The sequence below is a fragment of the Ursus maritimus genome, unplaced genomic scaffold (assembly GCF_017311325.1).
Source record: "Ursus maritimus isolate PB19 unplaced genomic scaffold, ASM1731132v1 scaffold_20, whole genome shotgun sequence".
NCBI lineage: Eukaryota > Metazoa > Chordata > Mammalia > Carnivora > Ursidae > Ursus > Ursus maritimus.
Genome location: NW_024424453.1, coordinates 27665914 through 27684667, shown reverse-complemented (window position 1 = coordinate 27684667; position 18754 = coordinate 27665914). Strand labels below are relative to the sequence as shown.

General features: G+C 49.9%; 1 protein-coding gene across 3 annotated transcripts in view; it reads right to left on the bottom strand.

The window, feature by feature from the left end:
- The window catches only part of KY (kyphoscoliosis peptidase), a 42767-nt gene extending 26051 nt beyond the window's left edge, over window positions 1–16716 (bottom strand). For 2 of the 3 annotated variants that reach the window (XM_040636588.1, XM_040636589.1), the window contains exons 1-2: window positions 16581–16716; window positions 13373–13435 (exon numbers count right to left, since the gene is read on the bottom strand). In XM_040636588.1, coding sequence (XP_040492522.1) covers window positions 13373–13435; window positions 16581–16716 — 199 coding nt within the window. Of the gene's footprint in view, window positions 1–9552; window positions 9616–13372; window positions 13436–16580 lie in introns of all 3 variants that reach the window. The other variant, XM_040636587.1, reaches the window with a different exon arrangement.
- Between the last annotated feature and the right edge of the window lie 2038 nt (window positions 16717–18754).

Genomic DNA, 18754 nt, shown 5'->3' with positions numbered 1-18754 from the left:
TATCAGATAGATTTTTAAATAGCCATAGTAACCATGTTCTAAAAAGTGAGGGCAAATACTCTTGAAATAAAGGGAAAGATATCAAGAATCAGCAAAACATCAAAAACTATAAAGATGAAACAAATAGAAATTTTAGAGCTAAAAAATATAATAGTTTGAAAAATTATCTGGATATGCTAAATAGTAGAATGGAGATGACAGAGGAAAGAGTAAGTGAATTTGAAGAAAGATCAATAGAAATTATCCAATATGAACCACAGCAAGAAGAAGTGAACAAAACATCAGGGGCCTGTGGGTTAATACTTAAAGGCCTAACATTCATGTTATTGAAATCCCAGAAGAAGAGGAGAAATAGTGTGATGCAGAAAAAAAAAACCTGAAGAAATAATGAGAAAATAATCAATAAAACCAGAAACTGGTTCTTTGGAAAGATCAGCAAAATTGATAACCAGATTGACCAAAAAGAAAGGGAGGTAAGACACAAATCAGGAATCAAGACACCAATATCAGGAATGAAATAGGTGAGACCACTACCAATCTCATATATATTAAAAGAATAATAAGGGAATACTACAAACAACTATATGCACATAAATTCTACAACTTAGATGAAATGGACCAATTCCTTGGAAGTTACAAACTACCAAAACTCATCCAATGAGTAGCTAACCTCAATACCCTGTATCTATTTTAAAAACTAATTGGAGGAGATAATGCTAAATGAAATAAGTCAAGCAGAGAAAGACAATTATCATATGGTTTCTCTCATCTATGGAACATAAGTACTAGGAAGATCGGTAGGAGAAGAAAGGGATAAAGAAGGGGGGGTAATCAGAAGGGGGAATGAAGCATGAGAGACTATGGACTATGAGAAACAAACTGAGGGCTTCAGAGGGGAGGGGTGTGGGGGAATGGGATAGGCTGGTGATGGGTAGTAAGGAGGGCACGTATTGCATGGTGCACTGGGTGTTACACGCAACTAATGAATCATCGAACTTTACATCAAAAACCATGGATGTACTGTATGGTGACTAACATAATATAATAAAAAAATATTATTATATATAAAAAAAAAACTAATTGTAGTACAAAATCTTCCAGAAACAAACAAACAAATGCCAGGTCCAGATGACTTCATTGACAAATTCCAAGAAATATTTAAAAAGAAATAAGACTAATTTTTCATAAAATCTTTCAGAAAACAGAAGAGTAGCAAATATTTCATTACCCATTTTATGAGGCCATCATTAATCTGATATTCAAACCAGACAAAGACAGTATTAGAAAGGAACACTACAGACTGATTGATATTTCTTTTCTTTTTCTTTTTAGACCAATATTTCCTATGAACACAAAAATTCTCAAAAAATATTAAAAAATTAAATACAGCAATATAGTAAAAGACTAATAAACCATAATCAAGTGTGGTTTATTTAGGCAATTCAAGGCTGGTTCAACACTTGAAAACCAATGAATGTAATTCGCCTAATAATATTAGCAGGCCAAAGGAGAAAAACCACATGATCATATCAACTGATGCAGGAAATGGCATTTGACAAAATTTAATATCTATTCATGATAAAACCTCTCAATAAACTAGGAATAGGAGGGAACTTCCTTAATCTGAAAAAGGGTATTTACCAAAAATCTATAGCTAACAACATATTTAATAGTAAAAAATAGAATGTTTTCCCCCTAAGATTGGGAATGAGGCATGGATGTCCACTCTCACTGCTCCTAATAAACATTGCACTGGAAGCTCTACCCAGTGAAATAAAACAAGAAAAGGATATAAAAGTCCTATAGATTGGAAAGGAAAAAATAAATCTCTCCTTTTTCACAGATGACACATCTGTCTACATAGGAACTATCAAGTAATCTACAAAGAAAGTTCTTAGAGCTAATAAGAAAGTTTAGCATGGTCACAGGATACAAGGTTAGTGCCAAAAAGTCAATTATATTTATATTTGCAACAAATGTTTGGAAACTGAATTTAAAAATTACTATTTACCATAGCTCCAAAAAGTTGAAATACCTAAGTATAAATCTAAAAAAAAGTTCAGGAGCCAGATGTTGAAAACTACAAAATATGATTAAACAAATTAAAGAAGACTTAAATAGGTGGGAAGACATACCATATTCATGAATTGAAAACTCAATATTGTTAAATTGGCAATTCTCCCTAAATTGATCTATGTAGATTTAATGAAACTCCATTCCAACTTGGAAAATTTTTATATATTTTAGATTTAGGCAAGATGTTTTTAAAATATAGATGGAAAGATATAGCAACTAGAGTAATCAAACAGATTTTGAAAAAAAAAAAAAGTTGGAGGACTCCAGCCAGCTGATTTTAAGATATGTTATAAAGCTATAGTCATCAGTGTGATATTGGCAAAGGGATAGATACATAGATAAATGGAGCATAATTAAGAAATAGAACCATACACATATGGCAAATTGATTTTTTTATACAAGTGCAAAGACATTCCAATTAGAAAATGGGTAAAAGAACAGACATTCACCAAAGAAGAGATTACAGGTGGCAAATAAGCACCAGAAACGATGTTCAACATGATTAGCCATTAGGAAAATGCAAATTAAAACCACAATGAGGTATCATACCTATTAGAAGAGCAGTAATAAAAAATAGTGATAATACTATATATTGACAAAGTTTTGGAGAAATCCAATCTCTCATACATGGCTGGTGGGATAGTAAAGTAGTACAATTCTGGAAAATAGTTTGGCAGTTTCTTAAACAACAATACGCTGAACATATCACCCAACAACTGTACTCTTGAACATTTATCCCAGAGAAATGAACACCTATGTTTACACAAACACCTATACAGAAACGTTTCAAGAAGCTCCATTCACAATGACCCCAAATTGGAAACAACCTAAATGCCCTTCAATAGGTGAATGGTAAACACCCTGTGGTACATCCATATAAAGGAATACTTCTCAACAATACAAAGAAACTCTTAGGGGGAAAGAAGAGGATATAACTACAGAGATTCTGCACAAGGGAATTTTGGGGTGACAGAACTGCCCTGTATTCTGATTGTAGGGGTGCTTACATGAGCATGAATTATGCATGTGTTAAAACCCATAGAACTATATACCAGACAATTCAATTTCAGTAATTTAAAATAAAACAAAAAAAATATATAAGTACCAACTGAACAAAAAAGCCTGAGCAGAATTAAAACAAGAAAATGGATGATATGGAAAGATATAAAATGAAAGTGAAAGTCCAAAGCAGGATATAGTAAACATGTTCTTTGCAACCTGCTTTCTTTTCTTGACTCTTCACACGTAGGTGAACATAGTCGTATGTCATCATTTTAAATCAGCTGCATAGTTCTCTATTCTCTACATGGTTTATAATCCATATAAGCAATCCCTTTTGGTAGGATAGTTAACTTTTCCCAAATGTTTTGTTATTATAACCAGTGATGTATGAACATTCTGATATGCATCTCTTTACATACTTTTCAAATCGGTTCTTTGAATAAATTCTTAAAAATGGATCAGAGGTTATAGAGATTTTTAAGGCTTTTGTTATATATTAGCAAACTTCCCATGAATGATTTTATCAGTTGGTGACCACACCAACAGCACAAGAGGATGTCCATTTTGCTCATTCTTGCTGTGTTTGATTGCAAAATTGGTCACAAAACTTTGTACTTCTGAGAGGTCTTTTGTTCTGTCCCTTGAATGTGAGCTGTCCTTACGACGTGGTTTGGCGAGTTAGCATGAGATGTTAATTTCAGAAGTGATGCTGGGCAAGCTCTGAGCCTAGGTCTCAAGAAACTTTGCAGCCTCCGTCCTCATTCTTGGGATTCTAGCCACAAATGCCATGTGAGTGAGCCCAGGCTAGCCTGCTGGAGGAGGAGAGACCACGTGGAACAGAGTAGAGGCATCTCAGGTGAGGCCACCCTACCCTACCTGGTCTCTAGCCAACTTACCAGCTGACCACAAATACATGAGCAAGCCCAGCCAAGACCTGCGATGAACTGGGTGTGTCTCAGGCAAGAATGCCCAGCCAACCTGTGCCCTTGTGAGCTGGTAAACGCTTACTGTTTTAAGCCACTGAGTTTTGGGGTGGTTTTAAATATTAAAAATGGGTCACTGATATACTCATTGATGTTTGATTTTTATCAATCTCTGAAATTTTTATTGATGAATAATGACATTTCATTTTTGTGTATTTAATTTTAATGTATTTTTCACATATTTATTTGCCATTTAAAATTCTTATTTTGTGAATTGCCTATTTTCCTACTCATGTATTATCGTTTCCTTATTAATTTTGTAAGAGCTCTTTTTACTAACCCTTTCCCTGCTAAATGTATTGCAATTGCTTTTCACAGAGTAACAATATTGACTTTCTTGTGCAGCTCATAAACTTGCTCTGCATGCCAAAGAGGGTAATTCTCAAACAAATTCATAAGATACAGTGTGGCCTTCCAAGGCATTACTTTGAAGAGGTCAACATCACTTTGAGTGTAGTTTCTAGCACATTCACTGTCAAAGAAAATCAGTGTGTAACTTTATAATTAAGACTTTAAGCATTTCAGAGTTCAAAGCATAATTTGGTTCTGGTCATAGGATCGGGTGCCATTGCCAAGAGCAAAGACTTCCTGTGTGTTTTCTCATGCCGCATGGGCCTGTTGTCCTTCGCCTTTTCACTTTTTCCATCTGAAACACTTGCAGGTGTTTTCCAGAGTGCCAAGCTGTACCTGGCTGCAAGAATGCCTTACAAGAAATGGATTTAAAGATTCTGCCCATTCTCTCCCCTTTTGTAGGCCGCAGTGTGTTATGCTCTGAGAAGTCCTGCAGTGAAGAAGTCAGTTTCACCCAGTACTATTTTGTGAAACGCAAATTAGAAAATGTGAACTGGAACAACACCACCCAGAAGCTTAAAGAAGCTGGAAAACTGAACAACTTGGTTTAGGGCTTCCCCACACTTCTCACATCTAACATCCAGGCACTTCCAACCACCCCCAATTCAGCTGTGTTTCTTTGTCAACGGAGTGAGCTGAACAAGGTACTGTTAAAGCCCTGGCAAAGGGTGGGTGTTGAAGTATTCTCATACTCCGATGTGGTTCTGGCCCACAAGCTCCACCCATCCATTTCCAATGCCTTCTCTCTTTCCTGCACTCCCTCTTCTCTCCCTGCTCTTGGACAGGGGCCCGACTTCCAATATTCTCCTGAGCCCCACTTCCTGACTCTCCCCCAAAGGGGCGCTGTTAATCAGCCCCCTTTGAGGAAAGCAGCAAATCTCCTTGGCCTCCCTGATCTGTGGGAGTGTGATACCCACTCTTATTACACACAGGTGTGTGAGGGCCCTTGCTGGGGTGGGGGGGGCACTTCTCTGCCCCAGAAATTGGGCCTGGGTGTGCCGTCCCAGGTGAGCAGCCATCACTGGAGAGCCCCGTGCTTCCTAAAGGTGTGAAATGGTAAGATTTTGTGGACTACTACATTCCTGTATCACATAAAACTCTTAATTTAAGGAAAAAATTAGCCTGACCAATCTCCAATGATAAAGACTGGAACATCATTTGGAGCAAAATTTCAAGTAAGATCTAAACCCTGAGTACAGTCAGATACCATGACACCAATCTTAACAGTCATACCAAACCCACAGGAGGCCCGTCCTGGGACGTCACCCGAACGACAGCTACAGCCTTGGCTGTCAGGAACAGCAGGTTCGTGGATGATTCCTGCTCCCCCTGACAAGTGGCTCCTGGGGTCCTTGCCCAGATCCCACCAGCTCTGCTTCCTTTTCCTTCTCCCCTCAGATATGGAGACGTAGCCGGCAAGCCCCAGCACGGCCATGGCCAGCCGCTTGGGGTCTGCCTTGTACCTGGTCAGGAGACTTCTCCCCCCGGCAGCTTCTCCCCAGGCCTCCGCAGGTTTGAATGAGGATTTGTCTCAAGGCCTCGTTTGCTCAGAATATCTAATGTGGAGATGGCAAACAGATTTCCCGTTGTTCATTAACTCTGACTGACTGGAAGTGGCTGCCTGGAGTGTCGATCAATTAGCGAAGACTGTGGGCATGTGTGTGCATATGACTGTGAGTGTGTGTGTGTGTGTGTGTGTGCGTGTGGGAGGCTGAGGGATTCATGTCAGATATTTGCCACCTTTGAATTAAGGTGCTCACTAACGCTTTCCGTAACTGGAACGCGGGTTCGTAACCGAGTTCTCTGCCTGGAAGATTTTCTCTGCAGGAGCTGAGAGTCAGGAAGCCTCAGCGCAAGCATCTGTAATGAGAAGACGCCCGTACAGAGCTCCAGGGTAGGTGTTCGGCAGGGCCGTGCTAGGTCTTTGCCCGGGGAGCAGTGGTCGGCAGCCCGGAAGCTGTGCGGCTGAGACCCCGGAGAAGCATGCCGGGAGGTGGCAGGGGCAGGCCAGCTCTGTAGAGCCCTCGCCCCGCTCTACCCCACGCAGCATGAAAAGCCTGCCCAGTAGCTCTCGTCAGGAGGTGACCACCCAACCACAGAGTGGGCTGAGACCACTGGGGCACCAGCTGGGGGGTGATGAAGGGCGTCTCTCACGGCCCTAACCTGCCCCAGCGTTCACCAGGCTCTCGAAAATCCGGGCCCCTTCATGGTTCCTGCTGCAGAGCAGAGCCCCACAGGAGTGTCCCAGGTCTAGAAACGTGGCAGTGTGACCCTAGTGCCTGTGTGGTTAAAGAAGGCACAGAGTGTCTGTGTGCGGACAAGGGTGCAGGACCTGGAAGGACGGAAGCCTCAAAAGAGGGCCCTGAAATCACAGGGGCTCCAGGGATCACTCTCCTGTCATTCCACCCACCCATCCACCCATTATAGATGAATCTTCTGAGGCAACTCCCCCCCGCCCCCCCGAAGATCCAAGATTCCAATGATCTGTGCGTCGCCCCCTGCATCAAGTTTATCATACCTGGTGCTCCCTCTGCTGGAAGCTCTTCCCCAGATGCCACAAGGCTTGCTTCCCCACCTCCTCCCTTAAGCAAATGTCACCTTCCTGGGGCTGGGCGGCCTTTCTCAAGGACTCTGTTTTACATTTTCCTCACGTGGTAGGCTGTGTAACAGCCCTTAAAGATATCCAAGCCTTCGTTCTAGGGACCCGTGAATGTTACCTTATAACGTAAAGGGGACTTAGCACATGTGATTAAGTTAAAGATCTGGAGATAGGAAGATATCCTGGATTACTTGGTGGGCTCAGTGTAATCACACGGATTCTCATAAAACAGAGTTGGGAGATTTAACTACTTATGCGGGGAAGGCAATGTGACAACGGTCACAGACAATGGAGTGATGCAGCCACGAGTCAAGAAGTGCCAGCAGCCTCTAGAAGCTGGAGGAGTCAAGGAAGAGATTCTCCCCTGGAGCTTCCAAAAGGAACCTGGCCTGCCAACACCTTGACTTAGCCCAGTGAGGCTCACTTGGGACGTGTGGGCTCCAGAACCCTTGAAGCGAATACACTTGTGTTCAGCCACCAAGTTTGTGGTAATTTGTTACAGCACTCACAGGAGACTAACACATGCCCCTGTGTACCCACCCTACCCCCCGTCCTCCTCCCAGCTCTGTTCCCTCCTTCAGCCTTCTTTGACACCCTGTATTTTACTTCTGAGCGTTGTCTGTCTCCCTCACCAGGGGGTCGGCCCCACAGGGGCAGGAGCCCTTGTCTGTTTTGTTGTGGACTTCAGTTCCACCCCAGAGAGGGGCAGCCTTTCCCTCACTGGGGCTCAGGCTCTCGTAGGACCCCACTGGGGCCATCTCATCCCAACCTACAAGGCTCTGTTCTGCACATAGGCTACCCTCCTTTCTGCCCTCTGGAAGCCTCAAATGCTGGTAGGTGGAATGTGAGTGGCCCATGAGAGTGAGGGTGTGGCGTGCCAGGTGAGGCTCTGGTGCCCAGTGGGCCCCATCCTACTCCCATCTGCCTGGGACATGGCGGGGGCAGTGCACTGTGGAGGTCTGGCAGGTGTGCCTGGCTCGGGGACCACAGCATCCCCTGTCTCAGCTTTCTTGCGCACAAACAGGGATAACACCATGACCGCAGCATGGAGTGTAGCCAGAACTAAGCAAGATTAGCGGTGTAGTGGCCAATCCACTTGCATTTTAGTGAGGTGTTGCTTATATTTGCTTTGTGGTGAGCTGTGTGCTGCTGGTCCATTTCAGGGAAGCAGGGGGGCATAGGTTTGTCTTTGCGGTGTGCTCAAAACAGGGGCAGGCTGCAGTGGGCCCGCTGAGTGGGGTCTATTCTGGAGCCATATGCCCAGGAATTCTGCCAAGATACACTGGCCCTGGCTGCAAGGAAGGCTGGCCTCGTGGTGCTATCCCATCTCCACAGGCCTTTCTTCTCCGCCTGCCAGTGCCTTTCTGTGGGGATGCTGGGTTAGTCTGCGTTTCTGAGAACAATTCCCTGAGAGGCTCTGAGTCCTCCCGGAACTCCCACTTTGCCATTGTCCCCTGGACGTGATCAGATCCTTTCCTTACAAGTCAGGACATCAGCACTGAGAACAATAGTGGTGTAGTCTTAGAGCAGATTCTATGACAGCTCTCGGGTAGCAGGCCCTGGAGTCTTTAATGTAGAGCAGGAAACCAAGGTGGGAGGCTAATGTGTGTGTAGGGGTGCAGTGGAGGTTAGTGGGGGGGGGTTTCTATTTAACCTGGTCCCCCCTCCAGCTGTAGCTATAGGGTCCTCCTGTCTCTACCCCTGAAGCCTCACCCCATCCCTCCCTCCCCCAACACACACACCCTGTGTTCTCAGATCTGGTCAGCTGCAGAGTCAGCATGGTGATGCCCTTGCCTGCCCTCCCAGAGCCCCCCTAGAACCCATCCCTGCAAAGTTAGGTTTCTCAAGGAAGGGCCCTCTCAATTCCCCTTGCTGAGTTAATTAATCCCTGGGTGGAAGACCCTGGAAGGCTCAGTCTCAGAAGAAGAGGCCAGGGAACTGCTGTGACTCAGGAGGAGGGAAGGCTCGGACAGTGAGCAGGCAAGGGGAAGGCCGCTTTCCAGGGCTCTGTGGAAGCACTGCTCTGTGAGGGTTAACAGCAGAGGCCTTGGGGGTGGCTGGGGGGGGGGTGTCAGGATGCCCCCGGTTCTGACGCTTACTGGCCCTGTGTTCTTGGACGTAGGACAACCTTTCCAAGCCTCAGTTTACTCATCTGTAAATTGAGGACAGTTGAGAGTACAGATCAAACAGGAATACTGTGAGGTTTCATTTACAGGAGAATAATTATGTAAATGGACCGGCAGGGTGCCTGGCACATGGTTAGCACTCATAAATGTTAGCTCTAGTGATGACAGCGGGGGCGATGAGGACAGCTGTGGGTTTTGTGGCCCAAGGACTTGATTACTCTCTCCCAGGTCACCACGCAGCCTCCCACGGTTTCCCATGGGATGTGGGGAGAAGGAGAGGGAGAGGGTGCTCCGACATCCATGGGGCAGAGAAGACAGTTTGTGCTCTGCACTTGCTGTCTCTGGCCTGGACAGCAGATCCAGACAGACACACAGGAGCTGGAGGAGAGGCCACGGGGAGTGGTGAATCCCTTACCTTGGTTGTCGTAGGAAGTGATGACCTGGGTCTGCTGAGGGTGCTGTTTCTCCGCCAGGCTTCCTGTTGAAGCAAAGACAGACCTGCAGTGACCACTGGGATTTGCCCCAGGCAGAGCAGGGAGCTGCGTGTGTCTGCAAGGAAGGCACGCTGGTGGGGGGGTGAGCTCATCCCAGGCCTGGCCTAAACGTGTGCACGTTTGCACGGCGCACACACGCGTGGATCAGTACCTTTATACACCTGAATGCAGAGGCAAGTGACTATGAACCCGAGTGCACACACCTTCACACCCTCAGCAGGTGCCAGCAGAGGCTGGGTTTCTTCTCGAGAAGGTGGGGACACCTCCCATGGGTCCCAACTTCAGTGTGGCCAGGCTCAGCTGCCAAAGTGCAAAGGGGTGCCTTGCTGATCACCACACCCTCTGTGGGGCAGGCTGGGAGGCTCCTATCCCTGTTTTATAGCTGGTTGGCCTGCAGCCTGGACACTTAACTTTTGGCTAAAGACCTTGCCCCCAGGAACTTGAACCCCAAGTCTCCTGATTCCTAGGTCAACCTCCTGCCTCCCTCTGAGCAGAATGGAGGCAGCCTGCCTTCTACTCCAGCTTAGGAGTTGGGATGACATGCAGTATGGTTTGGTTTCACAGACATTTCAGGGCCCCCACTCTGTGAAAGCTCTCTCCACGCACTGGGGATCTTTATGTCCTTGGAACACAGAGCTGTCCTCAGAGCCTAGTGGGGTCAGGCTGCTGTGAGAAGTGCCCAGTTCCTGCCACAGGCTTACCTGCCCCGCCTCTGGGACGCAACACCTTTTCCCACATCTCTCCCTTACCCGCTGCTGTGGCGGCCTGGTCTTGCTCAGACTGCTTCAGGGGGGCAGGGGAGGGGCTGGGGAAGAGCCAGGCTTGTGGCAGCAGGGCGTTCTTCCATGGTTACCACCCTGGCCTGCCACCTTCTCCCCTGGCCTCCCACTGGTCTGCAGAAAGGCTGTCAGGCCTGCCACTGGAAGTGGCCACTGGGACCAGTGCCTGGGCCTGGAAATAAGCATGCCTTTGGGGCGCTGGCCTCAGCAGGTTCCATTCAGATATTTTCCCCTGTGCACCCAACCAGATCTGCCACTCAGTGCTTCCCACGCCTGGGCCCAGGCAGAAGCCGGACAAGGTGAATAGGCAGGTCACTGAGCTGGGCTGGACTTGTGATCCCCCTGGCAGGGTCTTGCCCTGGAGAACCTGCCTGCTCCAGCCTTCTCCTATGAGGAGGCCCAGCCAGGACCCTCACCCCGTGGGCTGAGGGCGGTGGGTTGGCCAATGGCTAGGAGCACTGTGTGTGCCAATCCAGGGTGATGCTGGTCTGGAGCTCTAGGCCAGACTCAGGCGAGGACGGGGAGGCCGCCTCCTTCAGGCACAGCTGGCTACATCTCTGCTGGGCCGGCGGATGAAGGAAACAGGATCCGGGAAGGGAATCCTCAAGGAGGACGATTGGCTGGCATAGCTGCTGGGGGTATTTATAGTCAGGGCTGCACAATTGGTTTCCCTGTGGCTATGGGGTGTCAGTCCTGTGCTGCTAGGCAGACTTCGGCCAGGACCAAGGAAAGCAGCCAATCACAGCAGGGGAAGCCCGTTGCCGGGCAAGCTAGTCGGGTTGGCTCGGCCCAAACACCTGCTGCTCGGAAAAGTTTGGAGCAGTCCAGGCTCCCCCCACCCTGCCAAGGCCCCAGCTCAAGGAGCACACAGGGCAGCAAGAAGGGGAACATGTGCCTTTTTGGATCAGCCCCATGTTCCGCCACATTTGTGCACACGCCACAGCACAAGCCATCAGCTGCCTCCTCTGCCATCCAGTTTCCAGGGCTGGTGCCTTGGACACCAGCAAGGAAGTGTGCACCCAGAGTCTCTCCATCAGAAAACACAGAAAGAAGCTGTAATTTCAGTTTCTGCACGCATGCGAATGTGCAATTTGAAAAAAATTAATAAAAAATTAATAAAATCGTACTTTAAATTACCTCTGTTGGGGGAGCGATGCAACCCTTACCTTTTCCAGGCTCTGTAGAGCGTCTCTCCAGGCCTCCACTTGCCTGAAACTCTTGGTTTTCCTGGGTGGTTTTGCAAGAACTACTTTCAAACTCCTCCTTATTTTTTAAATCATTTTTTTAAAAAAGATTTTTATTTTTTTAAAGTAATCTCTACACCCAACGTGGGGCTCAAACCCACAACCTTGAGATCAAGAGCTGCACACCCCCCTGACTGAGCCTGCCAGGCGCCCTGTGATCCTCTTTATGTTGTTGTATTTTTCCACTAACCTTCCCTCAGATCAGGGGCCCTAAAGACGGTAAAAGTAGGATAAATTCACTATATTTCAATCTTCTCCTCATGTAATAACATGGCTGAGAAACCATAAGATGAATTTCAGACAACTCAAGGTAAGAGAGCTATAACAAATGGAGATGCCGTGTCTCTTCCCTCCCACCTCGACCCACTTTTCCACTCACCCGCTCGTACACTGGCCAAGCGTGGATATCTGCATCTGCTGCTGTGCGTTTTTGCGGCTGACAGGTTTCTGGTGGTCTGATTCTTACAATTCTCATGAGCCTGCAGCCTCGTTTCGCTAACTTTGGATCGCCTTCGGTCCAGCTAGAGCAGGGGCATCTACCATCTTATGGCCCCGAAGCAAGCTTAAGGAAGCCGCGCCACCATGCATGCCCACTAGCCACGGCCCCAACGGGTGGTCCCTGGGGCAGGAGCATGTCTTAGGTATAAGTTGTCCTCATGCACAGGGCAGGGGACACAGGAAAGCTCTTTACCTCCAGGGTGTTGAGATTCTATTGCAGTGAAAAGCATTATGATTATAATTGTTAACATGGTCCCATGAGGGCAGGGGCTCTTGACTGTCTTCATCCCAACACCTAGAACCCTGCCTGGCACAACGGAAACACTGTAGACCTTTATTGAGGGAATGAATGAATGAATTTTCTTTTAGAATTTCATCCTTCCCTTTTGTTAATGTCAGGATGGCAGAGCATACATGTTTGGTCTCATTCAGCTGGGGTCCTGATTCCCCATCTGCAGGGGGTCACGCAGGTGGTTTCTTCACACTGGCATTTGATGAGCCCGGATCTGACTGAGTCCCCTACTAGGGCTCTGGGAGTGGAGGTCAGATTCTTACTAGAATTCTCACGTGCCCACAGTGCGGTTTCACTAATGTTTGTTCTTGGAAGCTGGGCTAATGAATCTCTGAAGGGTACAGAATAAGACCTGGTAGACTCGTCCATGCATGGCATTCCCAGAGCTGTCCTGGGCCTGCAGGGTGACAGACACCCAGCACCAGAGAAAGGACTTCTTTCAGATCTTACTATATTCTGGGTCCCAGCCAGCCAGGAACCACAGCACCCATCTCCCTAGGCTTGGAATAATAATGTCCCCAAACAGGCCACTGTCCTCTCTGTTTGGAAAAATTTTCGAAGGATGGGTGCCCTGCCTGACGTGAGCAGCCCCACCTCCAGGGGGAACACACTCAAACCTCGCCATGCCGACTGATGATGCCAAGTCCTTCCCTATATGTAGCCAGTGGACAAGTGGGTGCTCAACCTTACGGCCCTGCTCCCCTCCCATCTGACAGCCTCCAGGAAATTGGGGGACGCAGTGCCAGGGAACACTTTATGGGGTCACAGTGGCCCCAAAGTCTTGGCTGAGTCACCAGCAGCCACTTTCTGAGTGGTTAGATGTCTACAGCTAGTTTTCGAACACGTGAAAATCGAATGCTTCCAGTCATTTTTCAAGGTGTAATTGTACAGAGACTGAAAAGAAAAGAAAATGAAAAGAGAGAATTACCATGCACATCATTTCCTTCGAATTTCTGCCATCTCCGGATTCCATTTCCGACACCCTGGAGTCCTGTGAAAAAAATAGGGTCTGGCATGAGGGTCTCCATGGTGGGAAGACCCAGGCCAGCGTGAGATGGGCCAGTTGCTAATGTATGCGGGTTGAGGTGGGGCTGGTGGAACCTGGCTCTGTCAGGATCCAAGAAAAGTTGCCCGCAAATGAGACGTACTTTAAAACATTATAAGAAAAATATTAAAACAGTAGTTTTCAAAGGTGGCAAGGTTAGTTATCAGGATGATCCAGGGAGAATTTTCACAATACAGATGCCCATTTTTCTCTCCACATCTCTGCTGCATCAGTATGGAAGCATAACTGGAAAACGCTAGCCATTCAGTTTGCCTGCCTATTTCCGTATGTGGGGAATCTCCCACTTTTAGAGTCATGAGGTAAGGTGGAGGGTGGGCAAAGAGGGTCTATCCTTACTGGAAACACAGTGATAGTTGGAAAACTGTGAAAGTTCTCCCTGGATGATAGTCTCCCAGCCTCCCTTGCAGCTAGAGCATGGACGTAGGTGGCCTAGGCACAGCCAGTCCAGTGTACCTGTGTCTGCTTCCGTCTTGGGACCTGGTGATGCAAGAGGGAAGGGAATGCAAGTGCTCTCTCTCTCTCTCTCTGTCTGGTTGTGGCTGGAAGTGGTGGCTGCAAGGTCGAGTTCCTGGCACAGAACTGGAGTACGTTCTGGCAGTGGGAGCAGCTGCAGTAAGATCGAGCTCCTGATGAGGAAGGAGTACCTAGGGCCCCTTGGAGGCAACAGAGGTTTCCTCACCAGACAGCTCTGCTGGGCGGCTGATGCCCCTGTTCCTGGAAGCTCGGCCTCTAGCTTGGCTCTCCTCCGGCCCTTGCAACCACTACAAGTCCCCCAGTCCCTTCCTAACGCTCTTCTTTTCTGCAGCGCTCTCTGCAGCCAGTATCGGGGCTTACCACTCAGAACCCTCCCTGACACACATGTGGAATGGAATGCATACATCACACCAACTTGGGGGATGACACCTGACGTTGGAGCTCTCGTAGACTTGGTGCAGGCAGCTTTAGGCCACCTACTCGTTGGTGGGGGGATACATGATAGGAGGTGAGGGTCTCCAGGCATGCTTTTGAAAGGCACTGGACAAAGGAAAATGGAAGGGCCGTAGAGGAAAGAGCAGAGAGCTTCGGTTGGCAGCCCAGATCCCCGGCATGCACTATCTTTGCCTCCTTGTCCCTCTGACTCTTTTCTGCTGCAGAAAGCCACCTGATCACATCTTCACTTGGTCCTCTGCATTGTGACAGTAATGGAGCTCATGCCCTCCTTTGCAGAGCCAAGGACCTGCTGGAGGGGAGACAGGAGTAGATGCCTGGAAGAGGTGTGGGGGCATTTTAGATCTTGTGCCCCAACAGGAGGCCTTGGAACAAGCTAATTTAATTCAGTGTTTCCCTGCCTTCAACTGTGTGGGCCCGCAGGCCGGCTTTGCCAGGGGTCTCCTGACCATCACCACTGCCTAGCAGGCCTGGAGGCTGGACACTCTCCCTCTGCTTGGATACACAACTGTCTGATGGTAAATAAGTGACAGGGGTCTCTCCACTGGTCGAGTGTCTGCGAGAAACCTACTTCAGAAGAATTTTGGAGACAAATAGCAGAAAGGGCTTGGCAAACAGGGTTTTCTTTCCTTGTGCCATGGTCATGTGTAGGGTTTGTGCTAGGGGTGGGACGCCACTGGGAACACTCCTGATCCCTGGCATTTCTGGGACTTCTCTGTGTTCATCTTCCTCTTTTCCTAGTGTTGGAGCCTTTAGGAGAGATGCGATCAGAGTGGGGGAAGGGAGGTGGGGACTCACGGGCTGACCCGGAGCTGGGCCTCGTGGGGGCCCTCTGGCCTTGACACACGCTGGGGGAGGCCTTCTGGACTGCAGTGTCTGGAGGACAGGCAGCTTCCTTTGAATCAAAGAGCAGGTGGCCTCTGCCAATTTTCTTATTACAAATACCCGGGTGGGCCATTTCCACCTCTCCTGGGAGCAGCTCTGAGAACGTTAAGAACCAACTAACCCAAACAACTCTGGGCCCCAAATCCCTCCAGAGACTGGAGTACCTTTCCAGAAACTGTTTCTTTCCCCCTGCCTGCCTCCCCAAGAGGTCACCAGGAACTATGGGGCAGCTCCAGCCTGTGTGCCTGGTGGGGGCAAAGCCAGTCACGGCACCAGTGCTTCTGCGTGGCAGGTGGAAGGTGGGTGTTCAATGCACACCGGGCCTCCATGGACAGAAGAGCCAGAGACAGACTCCAAGGAGCTCTGGAGCCAGAGGGCAGGCAGGAGGCAGAAGTCATTTTATCGCATGGGCTGTTAAACATCACTCTCAAAGCACTGGCCCACGGTCGGCCTAGCACAAACCTCACGCCAGCCCCGAAGAAGGCTCGGGAGGGCTTCCTCACAGACCTAGGACCTGTTCCCCAACTTCTGATGGGCTTGGTTAACATCTACCATTCCCCATCTGTATTCTCTTCAGGGGGTCCTCTCTGGAGATTACAGAGGCCCGAGTGCTGCTTTCCACAATTGCTCTGTAAAGTCACTTTATTTTTCCAGTCTACCCTTCCTCAGAAAGTCTGTAGGAAGAGTAAAATTAACAGATCTGTGAGAGGAGAGGGCCGATTTTAAGCTTACCCTACCCAAACCTGTGTGCCTTTTACACCACCCTTTATGTCTTCTATTGTAGGAGGCTGGGAGAGGCTTCAAGATAGGGGAAACTGGGACCAGGAGTTGTGCAAGGACACCAGAGGAGCTCCGCGTCTCAAAGTCTGATTTGGCACACAGGATCCCCTTGGGTCCGCTGCGCTCTGGAATGTGCCGTATGAGGAGCAGGCCTTGGCCACTCAGGGGTCAAGCCTGAGGCTCTGACCCCCTTCCACCACGGCATCTTCCAACCCTGTTGTGCACCCTTCAGAGAGTGGCTGGGAGGAAGCTGGCTCCCCGGGGGGTGGCGGAAGCACCGACCAGCAGGCACGGGGAGTCAACCCGGGGCAATCACGGGGCTGCGCGTTGCCACGGGACGCCAATGCCACCGCGCAGAGGCGCAGGCAGCGGTGGGGAGAGGGTCAGTCTCTCTGGCCTCGTTCGGGGCCGGGGGCCCCTAGGGCGAGTAGGCCGAGGTGCGGGGGGCCGGGGGGGGCCGGGGCCGGGGGCGCGTTACCTCCTCTGCGCTGCGGCAGTGCGCCCGGGTCCGCCTGCCGTTCCGAGTGCGTGCCCTGCGCGGCGCGCCGCTTCTCCGAGTGCACGATCAGCAGCATGTCGATGGACACGGCGTTGCTGTCCTTCTTCAGCTCCATGGTGCCGCCTCGCTCCCCGCGGTTGCGCCGCTGCCGCTCTCGAGGCTGCCTGCGCTGCAAATGGCCCCGTGCGCGCCGCTGGCCGGCGCGGGAGACGGCGAGGGCGCGGGAGAGGGCGCTCCCCCGCCGCCGAGCCGCTGGGCGCCGCGTTTCGCTGACTCTGCCAAACACGCCATTAGGGCCCGCCCGGGAGGGCGCTACCCTGATGAAGCCGCTCTAAGTCACCTTTGAAAGGAAATCCCCAGCCGAGCCCTGACCTGCACCCAGGCCGCGGGCGGCACAGCCACCGGCTCCAAAGAGCTCCGGCCCCCTGCGCTTGGAGCGCTCATCCTGGGCTCCAGCGCTCTTCTCCGCCGGCCCGGCGCTGCCTTGTCTCCGGCGGGCTTCGGGGGTTCCCGCGAGGGCTCGCTGCAGACCTCCTCGGGAAGCTGTCGCAAACACAGAAATCACACGGTGTTGTCAACAGTGAGGGTCAGTTCTGGAAAAGGAAAAATAGCACGGAGTGGCCCCACTCCTTCCCCAGGTGGATTTTGGAGGTTGATGGCCTCCTCTGTAAGAGGGAGATGGGTAGGGTGTTGGGGTCAGGACCTCTGCAATTATGGCTGCACCAGGACTTGGAACGTGACCACTGGGCATCATCAACTTAACAGTTCTTTCTGGCTTGTGGAGAAAGTTTTAACATCTCTGTTCCTTCTAGAAGCCTGGCTCATGCTTGGTGGGGAGGGGGGAGGGGCAGAGGAGGAGGCTGGTGCGGGGAGCAAGCAGCCTGCCCGCTGTGCTCAGGGAGCTGGACCTGAGAGCCCATCTATTTTTAGTGGGGCCTGGCCAGGCCAGCCAGCAGCAGCAGGGCCTTTGGCTCCGGGTCTCAGGAGTGTTTACAGCGGCATCTGCCTGGTAGCCCTTGGCACAGTGGGCCCACCCAACCTGGGCCAGTCCCCTAACTTAAGTTTCCACCATTAATAAATGCCGTGCACATGGAAGCCTGTGCTCTGGGACCCTTCTCATCGGAGTGTAATGATGTTAGGCTGCAGCACGGTCCCTGAGAGCTCCTACCTCCCCCTTGGAGTCGGACTATATTGTACTAGGTTCCAGTCCCAGCTCCACCACTTGCTGTCCGTGTGACCGTGGACAGGCCATTTCCCCCCATTTTCCCACCCCTCTCGTGGGCATAATACAAGTTCTCACAGGGCTGTTGTGAGAATGAGGTGCACTTGAGCTGCTTGGCGCATAGTTAGTGGTCTCCAAATGGCAGCTGTCATTCATACTTCATTTTAAGGGTGAGGAAAAAGACAGGTGAAGTGACAAGTCAGTGATGGAGGCAGGGACCACAAAGATATACCCTCAGATTCTGAAGGTCTTGCTCCACTGTGACTCAGGCTTTGCCAGGAAAGGCCACCACCTTGTTGCGTCACCACCACCCCCTCGCTCACTGGGCATCTGATGAAAGCAGAGGTCACTGGTTTCTGACAGTGTTGAACTGGAGTCCCTAGAGAGCTGAGCAGTGGGACTGGTGTAGGTGGGTGACTCCCAAAGCAGGTTTCCTCATGCAGTGAGCCCTGTCCTTTATTGTCATGTCTGCATGTGTACACGTGTGCGTGCACACACGTCTGGGAGGCTGGCTGAGCCTTGCTGCTCTCTAGATGGCTAGGAAAGTAAGGACTATGGATTATGCAAAGGCCCTGGAGTCTTGGAGATCGCCCAGGCAGCATCCCTCATCTGACCTGGGACAGCGTGTACTAGCTCCTTCAAGGGTGTAGGTTCCAACGAAGCTTCTGTGTAGCACCTCTCACTACGGAATGGGGCTGAGTGGGAAGGGCAGGGAAGCTGAAGCCCCCTTGCCTGAATTTGCATTCCCAACCTTCTCCCTTGCTCCCCACTGGAGAGTGTCACTGTTAGGAGCTTGCTCACGTGGCATCCCTTTCCAGAGCTGCCTCTGAAGGAGGAGATGATGACCCGGGGGGTTATCAACCAGAGGTCACAGAAGCCAATCTAGGGGCCCCTGCCTCTCCAGGATGCCTGAAAACAGGTCCTTTGGAGC